This window comes from Talpa occidentalis, unplaced genomic scaffold (assembly GCF_014898055.3).
Source record: "Talpa occidentalis isolate TD23 unplaced genomic scaffold, MPIMG_talOcc4v2.1 talOcc4.2, whole genome shotgun sequence".
Taxonomy (NCBI): domain Eukaryota; kingdom Metazoa; phylum Chordata; class Mammalia; order Eulipotyphla; family Talpidae; genus Talpa; species Talpa occidentalis.
The window spans coordinates 127,378,935-127,391,628 of record NW_023602073.1 but is presented as its reverse complement, the minus strand read 5'-3'; the positions used below and the strand labels follow the sequence as shown (position 1 = coordinate 127,391,628).

General features: G+C 33.3%; 1 protein-coding gene across 2 annotated transcripts in view; it reads left to right on the top strand.

Moving 5' to 3' along the window:
- MED23 (mediator complex subunit 23) overlaps nucleotides 1-12,694 on the top strand; it is a 40,731-nt gene that overhangs the window by 13,209 nt on the left and 14,828 nt on the right. The window contains exons 11-17 of one of the 2 annotated variants that reach the window (XM_037520404.2): nucleotides 29-46; nucleotides 5,014-5,214; nucleotides 6,888-7,031; nucleotides 8,012-8,157; nucleotides 9,110-9,355; nucleotides 10,672-10,814; nucleotides 11,958-12,132. In XM_037520404.2, the coding sequence (XP_037376301.1) occupies nucleotides 29-46; nucleotides 5,014-5,214; nucleotides 6,888-7,031; nucleotides 8,012-8,157; nucleotides 9,110-9,355; nucleotides 10,672-10,814; nucleotides 11,958-12,132 (1,073 nt within the window). The remainder of the gene's footprint in view (nucleotides 1-28; nucleotides 47-5,013; nucleotides 5,215-6,887; nucleotides 7,032-8,011; nucleotides 8,158-9,109; nucleotides 9,356-10,671; nucleotides 10,815-11,957; nucleotides 12,133-12,694) is intronic. The other variant, XM_037520405.2, reaches the window with a different exon arrangement.

Genomic DNA, 12,694 nt, shown 5'->3' with positions numbered 1-12,694 from the left:
TTGTCCTGCCCATCCTCCAATGCTCTAGACCTTGAACATTGCTCAGGTATGTTCACAACCTTACTGTTGTATTGTGACTAACGATACGCTGGCCGCTTTGTAGCCACTGATTTCCATTTAGAGAATACGTGTATGGTCGGGGCTTGAAATTGGCAGGACCATGCTGAGACCAAGGCCACTAAAATGAATTTCTTCTTGGGATATGAGAGTTATTTTTGGTGGATTGTTTTTGTTTTTTTGGTGTTTGTTTTTTTATATATTCTTTTTTTTTTTTTTTTTTTTTAAACAAAGAGACAACACCTGGCACACGATAGACTCTATCACTTTTTGATGGGTCTTTTTCCTTCCCACTCCATTTTACTATTTTTCCTACTTTAGGGCTAAAGCTAGCCTGGTGGAATTTTCAGAGATGGAAAGATTTGTGGTGGCCTTTATCTTTCCAGACTATTGTTAAAACATAAATAACAACAGCATCAATAAAAAACTTATGTTGCTTTGCATTAAAACAAAAATAAAATTTAAAATAAAACAAAGAAGAGAAAAAGGCACATTAATAGAGATATGCTACTCTTTAAAAGTTGGAGTGGTAAACCATCTAGGGAAGTTTTTGGGGAAACATGGGGATTGACTAAGAAATGTCAACTCTTAGGTGACCCCACACCTGCTTAACAAACACCCTTCTTGTCAGTCTTTGCCAGAAGTGTCCTACTCCTGGACTGAGCTCCTCTTGGATGAAGCTCACCTGTAGCGGGAGAAAAGCACTATGGCCAAACTTTATCAACCAAACTCTTATACAGTCCCAAGTCTGTTCCAGGACTTTTCACCTTTGAGATTTTAAGAAAAATAGTGGTTCCAATTGTTTTTGTTAAAAATTTTTGAGCCCAACATATTAAAATAGACCAGCTTTTTTATTTAAAAAAATATTCTTGTTCAGGTTATATAAAATAGCGTTACTGTTTGCAATACTATAGTGAAGGTTGTGCCAGTGCTTCCATTTATAAAGCCCTATTTTTAAGGACATATAGCTTGGCCATAAAACTTGCTCAGTGTTGAAACTTTGCATGCCAAACCTCACCCTAGTAGCAATATCTCTTTTATTATTTTAATTTTTTTCTTCTGAAAAATTTACCAATTTTCCTTGTTTGGACAAGCCTTTGTACATGTGAAACTGAAACTGCTTCACAATACAGTATCTGACAGTTACCTCATAGTCTGCCAATTTAACATCTTAAATACCAACTCATTAATTCTGATCAACTTTAACTTGTGTTAGAGGTAAGTATTCTGTTAACTTTTAAAGAATGCTTTATGCTGTGTCTCAAAACTAATTTTTGCAGTGAACTTTAAGTCATACTTGACTCAGTTTTTTTATAGTTTGGTGGATAGATGTACCCATGGTCATTTGAGCTGTGAGTACCTTCCCCAGACATTCTTAGCTATGACTAGGTTTTTTCCATTTGGGGGGCAGCTCTTCTCAAACTAGAAATTGAGAAAACAATCAGAGAAAAGTATTTCTAATCTGATTCTTTTAAGTACAAGTTTCAACCTAATAAAAGTTTATGACTAAGACATAAATCCATAAAAAATAAAGTTTATAATGGAAATGCTGACAGAACATTATTAGTATTGGTCCCACTGTAGTGTAACATTGTCAAAATCCACAATTCATCAGTAATTGTTTTGGTAGAAAACTGTAGTGAGTGGACTTGTAGATGGAAGGTGTATGCTGAATTGATTTGATATGTTATTTTTACCATCTGGAAAGTAGAGTAGAAAATGAGAACATACATTATAAGAAGGATATGATTGAAAATAAGCAAGGTATCTTATTGTATCTTTTATTACAGAACTATATCCTGCACTATACTTTCTTGTCCTTTCTCTAGCAATGCAATAATTTACTTAAAGCTTGAAACCTTTTAAGAACTGTCCATTTTGCATTTTCCAGTAGGAATTGGGCTATATTTGTGATAAAATTGGTCAAATTCAGGTCATAAATAGCCCAGTTCTGTGACCAGCAAGGTGGAGTGTTCAAAGTGAAAAAATCTTATTTTGTGTATTTTCACAGAAATTTGTATTCTTTCTACTGAATAAAGGCATTATAAAACTGGTAACACTGCTCAAGCTTGTATGTAGTGGTGTACAAACTCTCATGCTTTCCTGAGACAGTGAAGCACCATACTAATCACTCAGTTTATCTTCTAAATCACCATTGAATGTGGGATTAGCTGGCATAGGACCCCAGTTCTAATTGGTAGGGAATATGATGAATGACATACAAAGAGATTTTTCTTCACAAACTCCTGAATAGATGTTATAGATGTTGCTTTAAAATTGATTTCTAGCACTGAAATAGTGATTAAAAGTTAACTTAAGCCCACATGAAAGTATAAAGTGTCAACTTTTTACAAAAATAAGCAGTACCAGAAGTGTTACATGAAAAGTGCCAGGGGCCACATAATATAGGACATGTTACTAAGACATAAAGGTATTATTTGCCATTTGAAATTGTGGGACATGTTGTTGGTTAATGTAAATCTTTCTATTAAGCTTTGTACCTGACTTTCACTTTACCAAAGCTGAAAGTTTACAATAAGGTTCCAATACTATTTCAGCTATTTTGCAGGAATTTCATTATTAAAATATTTAATTTAGATATTCTTATTGTTAGAACAGGTTTTAATTAAATGTGTATATAGATCCAACCTATATGCCTATATCTTGAAGTCTTAAATTGTAAAAATTTTCAGAAGGCAAGTTGTAAATAACTATAGTATACATAGCACTCATTGACTTGCAGAATTATTTTAATCTAGTAGTTGATAATTAGCTTTTATTCTTAATTATTAAACTGAATTACAAACTATAATTTGTTCAACACTGTAAAATCTGTGATAGAAAGTTCAATTTAATATACTCATCTTTTAGAAATTGGATATGAAAACAAAACTTTATTAGCAGCACAGTTCATTTTCTATTTCAGACTTTTCTTTCTTTTTTGATAATATCAAAATTATCAGATAAACAAAGCAACATATTTAAGCCATCCCTAAACTTGATTTGAGAAATGACCTTAACCAAAATTCCTGGGAAATACAGAGTTAATCCTGATAGGTGTTCTGCTAACATCAGATACCAAACATGATACACTATACAAATTTCTAATTGATTTAATTCTTAACAGAAAATTTAGGGGTAAACTTGACCTATAGTACATATTGAAAAATCATCAGCTTTAACTCTAGATTTTCTAATCTTTGTCAAAATCTTGATATTTTTGGCTTTCCTCTTTAAACCATTAACTGTATGACCATCACACATCCCTAAAAATGTAGGTTAAAAAAATACAGTTTTTTAAAACTAACAGCTAATACTGAAAAGGGAAATTCCAAAGTGACTCAGGTGCTAAAAACCAATTTTATTTGGTTTGTTCTTTTTTCCTAAAGCAGATTAATAGAAGACTATCGTGGATGGAGGAATAGGTGACAAATTGGTTAGTTATCAAACTAAAGCAAATTCCCATCACTAGTGAAAAATTCCTACTGGAAATCCTGGCTTTACTTCTTTTCACAAATTTTTCTGACTCTTATATACTTTGAATGATCTCACTCTAAATTTGTGTTGTCTGACACATTTCTTAGGTTGTTGGTGGTTGGCAAAACTAGTGAATTTCAAGCCCTGTACACAGTAGTTTTGCATGCTGATTTAAGAAATAGTTTGTAGTGTTGTCTGTTGCACTTTGCTCTGCTTCATAATGATAATTACATTTGGAGGGAAAGTACTGTAGTCTCAACTGGTGGTGTTAATATTGCTATTTGTAAACCTGTAATGTGGTTGAACTGTGATCATGGCATTGTGTTCTTGGAAAAAATATGAAACGACCATTGATGCTTACTGTTTCGGATAGATGTCTGTTTTATTTGCATGCTTTAAGAAATTGCAGCTATACCGGAGCCTTACAAGTTTGGAGCTGGCAAAGAGCATGCAAAAAAAAGGGGATGCTATTCATTTGTTTTGTTTTTTTCTAAATTTGTCCCCATTTTGCATTTTTCCCCCTAAATTTAAAGAAATCATATCCCTTTTTCATGGCAAAATCTGATAATCACATCTAAAGTTTAGAAAGAAAGCATCTACATTAGTAATTGTATTTGCTAGAAAAGTTTCCAACTGCCTGACTACTAAGTCATATAATATTTTATAAAGGAAATATAAAAATGGCTTAAAATATGGCTTAACATATTTCTTTTGGTGAACGTATATTTTTTAAATTCTCTTAAAAGCATAAATCTTTTTTGCCTCTAGAAAGGGAAGTTGCATTTTCATTTTTAGTGTATAAACTCAATTCTTTTTCTTGTTTTAGATTTAAAATAGTCTAATTTAAAATTAAAACTGCATTATGTTTGACTTCTAAGAGGGAAGAGCAGAGAATTACTTTGAGATTTAGTTTTTTTTGTAAAGGAAGTTTCCGTTTCAGTGTCAGCATCAATGAACAACAGACGCTGAGTAATCTAGAAGCTTAAATATACCTCTATGTAAAATGTAAGCTCATAGTTATTACCAATGAATAGCTCACACATTGTTTTATTTGCTCTCCTATCATAATGTTTGATCCCTGAAAATCCAGGATTTTCACATTTTGATTTAGATTATATTAATACCATTATCCTCATTTCATAATATGCCTTTTAAAATGTGTTATCTTTTTCAAATAATAAACACAAAATCTTCTGTATTGTACCCTCTGTCAAATTGAAACCATATCTATTGTGAAAGACAAATTTCTGGAAAGTTTGTTTTATGTAAGAACTAAAAGTATTATTTTTTTATGACTCTCATCCTCTATGAAAATGTAACATGATGCAGCTTTAATAGACTAAATCTAACCTTAACTTTCTAAGTTCAACTTCATTCCATGCTTCTCAGCCTCTTGTTACAATTAATGCCCATTAACTAGTAACTGCTGATACTAACCGGGAGGCCTTTGGAATACTGTATTTAATCTCTACCCTACAGCACAAGCAGCGCTGCCCTGTGCTGGAGGACCAGTTGGTGGATTTGGTGGTTTATGCGATGGAGAGATCCGAGACTGAGGAGAAGTTTGACGATGGGGGAACAAGCCAACTCCTATGGCAGCATCTCTCGAGTCAGCTCATTTTCTTTGTGCTTTTCCAATTTGCAAGTTTCCCACATATGGTCCTTTCTCTTCACCAGAAGGTATGTACTAGATCTTTTGGCAGGGCCATTTCACCTGTGGATTAGTATGCTTTAGACTTAGTCTGGACATTGCCTGGTGATTTCTGCAGTAGCAGAAGTTCTGAATTGCAATTTCTGTTTTGTTCAGTGCTTTTACGGTTTCTTAACCTTTCATTTTCTTGTCATTGTAAAAAATTGATTCAGTGTCATTCTATATACTCACAGTGCAAGGGGAGATGAAAAAGTACTACAGTACCCTCAAGGAGCACTTCACTAGTGGGAAGCTATAGGCATAAACAAGTAGGTTATAATTTAATAGTTGGCATAGTGTAAACAATGCCATGCCTGTAATTAAAGTAGTATTAATAAAAGGGAACAGTTCCTATTGTAAACACCAGATACGAGTTTATCAAAGAAATTTTGAAGCTAGCACCCAAAGGACAAATAAAAATTTGCCAAGAGGAAAATATAGGTAAGAACATTATTTGGGAAAGGATAGTAGTGTTCAAGACCTGAAAAGAAAAATATACAGGGGAAAGCATTGGCAAGATGAGAAAGGCGGGAAGCCAGGACCAGACATGGAGAACTTTGTGTGATTATGTTTATTCTAATGAGCTTAGATTTTCTTTTGGGGGGCAAATGAGGAAGAGAATGATGTCATCATACATGAGTTGGAAAAAATGACTGTTAATGACCACATGTAGGAAGACAGTGACATGGAGATGAATAGGAGCAAAATCAGAGACTGGGACACTAGAAAGGGAGCTGTTGCAGTGGTCTTGGTCAGATGCTGAAAGTCTAGTCCAGGACAAAGGGTTTCTGAGCCCAGGTGTGCGGATTGGTGAATAGGACTTGGTGACACTAGGTAACAGAGGGAGAAATAGGAGGCTAGAATAATTCACTGGCTTCTGCTTTGGCAGTGAACAGAAAGGTAGGACTATGAATCTAATAAAGAGAATATAAGGCCAGACAAGTGAGAAGAGTTGGTTTTAGTAATAAGGGTTTAGACTTTGAATAGGAATAAAATAAATGATACCTCCATAACATCTCTATAGTATGGGTTATTTTAGAAAAGATTTTTCATGAAAATTGTTCAAATTCTTTCAATTGCCACTCATCCCATGCCACCACCACCATTGATTTCTGTTATAATCTGCAAAAAAACAGGAAAAGTGTTTTATGATAACTGGTCCTTGAGGATTAAAAAAACTGTTTTTAATGCATTTGGTTTAATACTCATACCTAAAGTTTAGAAGGAATTATATTCACTAGAAAGACTTCAAATTGCCTGGTCACTAAGATATATACTATTTTATATAAAGGGAGTATGAAAATGACTTAAAATATGGTTTAACATATTCCTCATGTTTTAATGAGATATATTTAGTAATTAATCCATGCTAAACTTGATTCTCATGCATATACAATTAATTTAATTATGTTCTAAAATATTTAACTTTTGTTATTCTTAGTTGTTTAGGGAATCCCAGGGGAATATATTTAATATTAAAATGACTTCAAAGGCTTTTCTTGATGTGTCTTGAAATGAGTAAGGAGTTATTAAATGTTAGAGGTAGATGCTGACTCTCTGAGAACAGGTTATCCCACCCCACCCCCTTTTTTTTTTTTTTAAACTTTGCTGCATCCCTCTCTTTAACTGGCTGTGTAGATGTGTATTTAAACATCTTTTACAGTTAGCTGGGCGAGGACTGATTAAAGGCAGAGATCATCTGATGTGGGTTCTTCTACAATTCATTTCTGGAAGTATTCAGAAAAATGCACTAGCTGATTTTCTCCCTGTCATGAAGCTCTTTGACCTTCTATACCCAGAAAAAGAAGTAAGTTTTACTAAATAGTTAGCAATGTAAATGACTGAACATGTCTTATTTATATTTAAGGATTTTTATGTGATTTTGTAAAAACACTGGATTTAGAGACTGGAAACATCAATTTTTTCCCCCAATATTGTGACTAGCCATAGTCATTGAATAGAAATTTAGTTTTCTTGACATTAGCTTACTCATATGTAAAATGAAGAAATTGAATTAGATTATTTCTGAAGTTCATCTTAAATTGCAGTTACACATATGGTACAACAAACTTTCTCTACATCTAAATATGATTGCCATTTTTAAAAGTACTTAAGCTGTTTTACTCTACACAGAGCATTAAATGACCAGATGACTTCAGTGTCTGTTAATATCTTTTTGTTTGCCAATTGGGTATATATCCCTTCAGTTTTATAAGACATTAGAGTAAATATGGCATATTGATAGTTGCTATTATATTTTACAGAAAATTATTGTGGAAATTTTTCAACACACACAAAAAGTAGATGAGTAGAAAAGTAAACTGTTATTGTACCCATCACAGAGAAGTATTCTTGTTTCATTTTTCTTCTCATTTTATTAAAGCTGGACAGTTTTAAAGCAAATTCCAGATATCTGTGTCATTTTACCCATCAGTATACAGCTTGTTTGATGGTACTCACTTAGATTGCATTTTTCTTAATGTTTATATATCCTTCGAAAGTATAAGTGAGTCTTTTCATAATGATGTGCTTAATTTTTAAAGAATAAAAATTTTTATATGATTAAATGTGAATGCTCAGAGGCAGCAGGAAGAAATTAACTAAACACCTGTGAATTTTTCTTGGCAAATAAACAATCCTGTAATAGATAGAGTATTTTGTAGCTGTTAGATCTTCTGATTGGTGTCATTGAATAGTCAGAGAACTTTTGAAGCTAAATTAACACAGGATTTTTATAAAGATGATATATAGTATCTTCTTATAACATGTTAATTGTTATTTTTTTAGTGTATCCCAGTTCCTGATATTAACAAACCCCAGTCAACACATGCCTTTGCAATGACCTGCATTTGGATTCATCTCAACAGGAAAGCCCAAAATGACAACTCCAAACTGCAGATCCCAATACCTCATTCCCTAAAGTTTCACCATGAGTAAGTTATTTGTAGACTGACAGCTAATTTTGTTTTTAAAAAAATAACTGAATTATAGACTAATTTTGGTCTCAGTATTTGTGTTAAGTATAGAAATCTGCCCCCATCACCTGGAGATAAAGATGAATATTTAGTGTATATGTTACGCCAAGGGAAAGTACACTATATATCTGCATCAGAATACAACTAGATTAACTGATCTTGTTTATTTTTATATATATGGATATGTGTGTATATGTAGAGAGATTTATGTATGCAAAAATATACATATGTAAATATGCATATACGTGTATATATAAATGTTTATATATATGCGGGTATTTATATATAATTACATACATTTATACATATTTAAGTGTATTATGTATTTTTAATTTTAAGTCCTAGTCTTTGCTTTTACATGTTTTACTCTATAAAGTTTTTAGTTTTCAAAAGTATGTGAGAATCAAGAAGATGCCCTTTTTAGATAGGACTACGCTGAAGTCAAGTTTGTTAGGAATAGTGGTATTTCCCACTAAGAACCTCTAAAAAGGACTGCCAGATCTTTTCATAGAAGACAATAGGCACACTTCACATTTCCTCTGGTTTCATTTTATAAGACACTCCTTTAACAGTCTTTCCAGAGTGATATCTATAATGAGGTCATATTATTGTGCTTAAGTAGATAGACAACAAATAGAAACATAGTTCATTATGTTTTCTTATTTCTTTATTATATGAATCTTAGCACTGTATATGTAGTACATACTTAATAAATACCCATTAATTATTAGCTTATAGTGACTGAAGTTTCTTCTGAAGTGCTGTTCAAGCTATTTTTAACAGAAGAAACTATAGTACCTATAGAGTAAAGGTAGTAAATAGCTGCAGAAAGCTAAACATTTTTAAAATGCAAGTTGAGTTTCTGGAAATTATTTCATTTTTTTCTGTTTAATGGAACTTGAAATTTTAGATTCCTACAGCAGAGTCTGAGAAATAAAAGTTTGCAGATGAATGACTATAAGATAGCCCTCCTGTGTAATGCATACTCTACAAATTCAGAATGTTTCACATTACCCATGGGTGCTCTGGTAGAAACTATTTATGGAAACGGAATTATGAGGATACCTCTCCCTGGAACAAGCTGTAATGCTTCAGGATCTATTTCTCCCTTACCAATGAACCTTCTGGATTCACTGACAGTTCATGCCAAAATGAGGTAATTTTTTTTTTTTTATTTGGTCCCATGTCAGGAAATTGATACCATTATAACACAAATTTTATTTCATGATTGTGTTTTGTAGTCAGGTGCATTGAAAAAAATTTAAGTAAGTTTATTTTGCTGCAGAAATAAATACTGCTTGCATAGAAATTCTCAAATATGCAAGTAAACCAGAGGAAAATAATTGCCATAGTCCCTCCAGGAGAAATAAGCATTGGAAAAATCTTTTTGTGTTTATTAAGCCATTTTTCTCTGATTATGAATTTATGGGCTTTTTTTCCCTTATGAAATGACTCACTGCCACACTGTTTTATAACCACTGTTTGAAAAAAATAATAATTTTTTTAGTTGCTACAAGGAAGTTTCTTTGCATGGCTACATATGATTATTTAACCAGTTCCACATTGTTGGACATTAAAGTTGTTTGAAATGTCTTAGTATTTTAAAGGTGGCTATGAAAACTCTTAAGTTGATGTCTGTTTTTGTACCTATCCATATTATATTTACATTAAATAATTTGCTAAAGGTAGAATTGCTGCGTCCAGGAATATGAAACTTTTAATTCCTTTACTATATTGATTACACATAACAGTGCTTTTAGAAGTGTCTTTATGATTTCTGAAAGACACTGTTGGGTGTCATTTCAGAATTTTAAGTGCCCCCAGGAGTGGGTCTGATAAGGTAAATGAATGATGTCGGGTGCTGAGTGAAACGTACAGACGTGTGTTTAGAGAGGCTTGAGGCCTCCCACTTTAGCTAATTTCATTGATGTAAGAGTATAGACTTGTGTAACTACATCTTCTAAAATATTCTAAGAAGAGGCAGATATTCAGATATTTTTCTAGTCTATCAACCTTAAGTACATGCTCTCCAATGCTATAGGCCAAAAAGAATGCATCGGTGGGCCTCAAGATAGGACATCAGTTCTAGAAAAGCCATGCTTTTTTCCAAATGGTTAACATTGTGGTAGAATTATATATCTGTGTGCTTTACCTGTGTGATGACAAATTTGAGGAAAGCCCTGTTATAATCTAACCGTTGGGTCTTAGCAGTGATTTATTAAGTAGTCTATGACAAAAGTTATTTAATTTCTGGAATGGGTTTTCTTTGAGCAGAGGGATCCTGATGCAGGTCAGGAGGCCCATTAGTCTCAGGTTGTATAGTGTGTCACTGCCAAGTCCTGACAACTTAATCGATTAAATGGAGCTGATTCATTTCATATATTTAAGTTCAAATTTATACCAAATTACCTATAATTGGAGTAACCTCTGTATTTATGTCATAAATACAATGTCTTTCTTTGTTTTCCTCAGCCTTATTCACAGCATTGCAACCAGAGTAATAAAACTTGCTCATGCGAAGTCCAGTGTGGCCTTGGCTCCAGCCCTAGTGGAAACTTACAGCCGTTTGTTGGTCTATATGGAAATAGAATCTTTGGGCATCAAAGGATTTATCAGTAAGACAGGACTTTCTAGTGTTTAAAACATTAGTGAAATGTGCTGTCAGATGATAAATCTCAGAGAAAAATCCAGCAAAAAAAAAAGAGAGATAGGAAGTGTTAGTATCAGAAGAATGAGTTGTATTAAGTGGTAAGAAACGGGTTTGGGAAGGGGATTTAACATGCAGTGAGCAGGGTGGACCTGGTCATTGTCCTCAGGAAGAATCCGTGGTCCCATTATCTTTCATTTGCTGTCTCTTTTTCTGGTTTCATGTGACTTTTTACCAATGTAATATAATTTTAATTTTAACCATATTTACTCTTCCTCTCAGATAATTGAGAGTTGAATAAAACTTTCTTGGGGGGAATTAGGGTTAAGAACAGATGTGATGTGATCTATGTATTAAGAAGTGAGTGTCATGCTTCAAAAGGCTGGAAACATTAGCTTTATAAAAATAAAAGATGAGTGAAAAAGGTTAGGGTAATTTTTTTAATTTATTGTCTCATTGTATTTTTCACTTACATACTTTTCACTATAAAATTTGGTGCATCCAATTTTTATTTATTTATTTAAGATTTATTTATACATACATACATACATACAAGCACTGGGTACAGTCAGAAACGTGGGAGGATGAGAGAATTCACCAGAGCCAAAGCGGAGAGCAGAGCAGGCAGACTGACAAAATATACTGCTGAGCGGAGCAGCGGGTGGCAGGAGAGGTCTGCGTGCCATGTGGGACCCTCATCAGGCAGCTGGGGATCGAACCTGCGCTGGAGAGGCTGCAGGCAGCTTCGCAACCCAGCACTCAACCACTGCGTCACTGGGGATGGTGCCTCCAATTTTTAAAACAAATAAAGCTCATTTGTTCAAGAGAATTTTTTTAATCAAAGACATTTCTAGTTTGCCTATTTTTTCATTACAATTAATCTAGAATTAGATTTAACTCTGTAATTCTGAAATTTTATTTGCAGCATTTTATTTTATTAAAGTAGAAATTAACAAGAAAGAGTGGAAACCTTATCTAATATGTATACCTCTGTATGTGCATGTATATTCATGAGCAAACCTTCACATAGATTTTACTCAGTGTGACTTTTTCTTTAACTATTCATCATAGCTTTTTATAATTGGTTCCTTTGATTGTCTTGTTTTTCCAGGTCAGCTTTTACCAACTGTTTTCAAGTCTCATGCATGGGGGATCTTACACACACTTCTTGAGATGTTCAGCTACCGGATGCACCACATACAGCCTCATTACAGAGTTCAGCTCCTGAGTCATCTTCATACTTTGGCTGCTGTTGCACAAACCAACCAGAACCAACTCCACCTCTGGTGAGTTCACTGGAGACTGTTTTTCCTTAAGATTTATTAGAAATTTTATGGGGTGGAGGGACGGGGAAAGGAGGGATTGGGGTCAAAATAAGGGGGTTGCAATTGTATGGGGAATATAAAAATAAAATTAAAAAAAAAATTAGAAATTTTGTTGAAGATGGGGATCTTTATCTTTTACCTTATAATTTTTTTATTCATGTGCAGTAAAACGCCTCTGCTTCTGGGTATTTTATTTCTAGTATAGAAGACTCTGTAGATTCATTTTTTTCAAATAGAAACTGATTAAGATATTTGAATCCTTGTCTTGTGATCTTTGAACTAAGAATAAGTAATTTCAAGGTTGTTGACACTACATTCAACTTAGACCTCTGAATGCTAGATTTAAATATGCTTCAGATTATGATTTTAAGTATCATGTATTGATATTGCTCTAAGTGAAAATATATTTTGGATAGAAAAATGTAATTTTTGAAATGCCATATATCCAGATGAAATTTTTTAGACCTTCTGACTTCCAGTTATCTTTTTCAAATGTGTAAAACTCAGATGGTTTTCACTATGA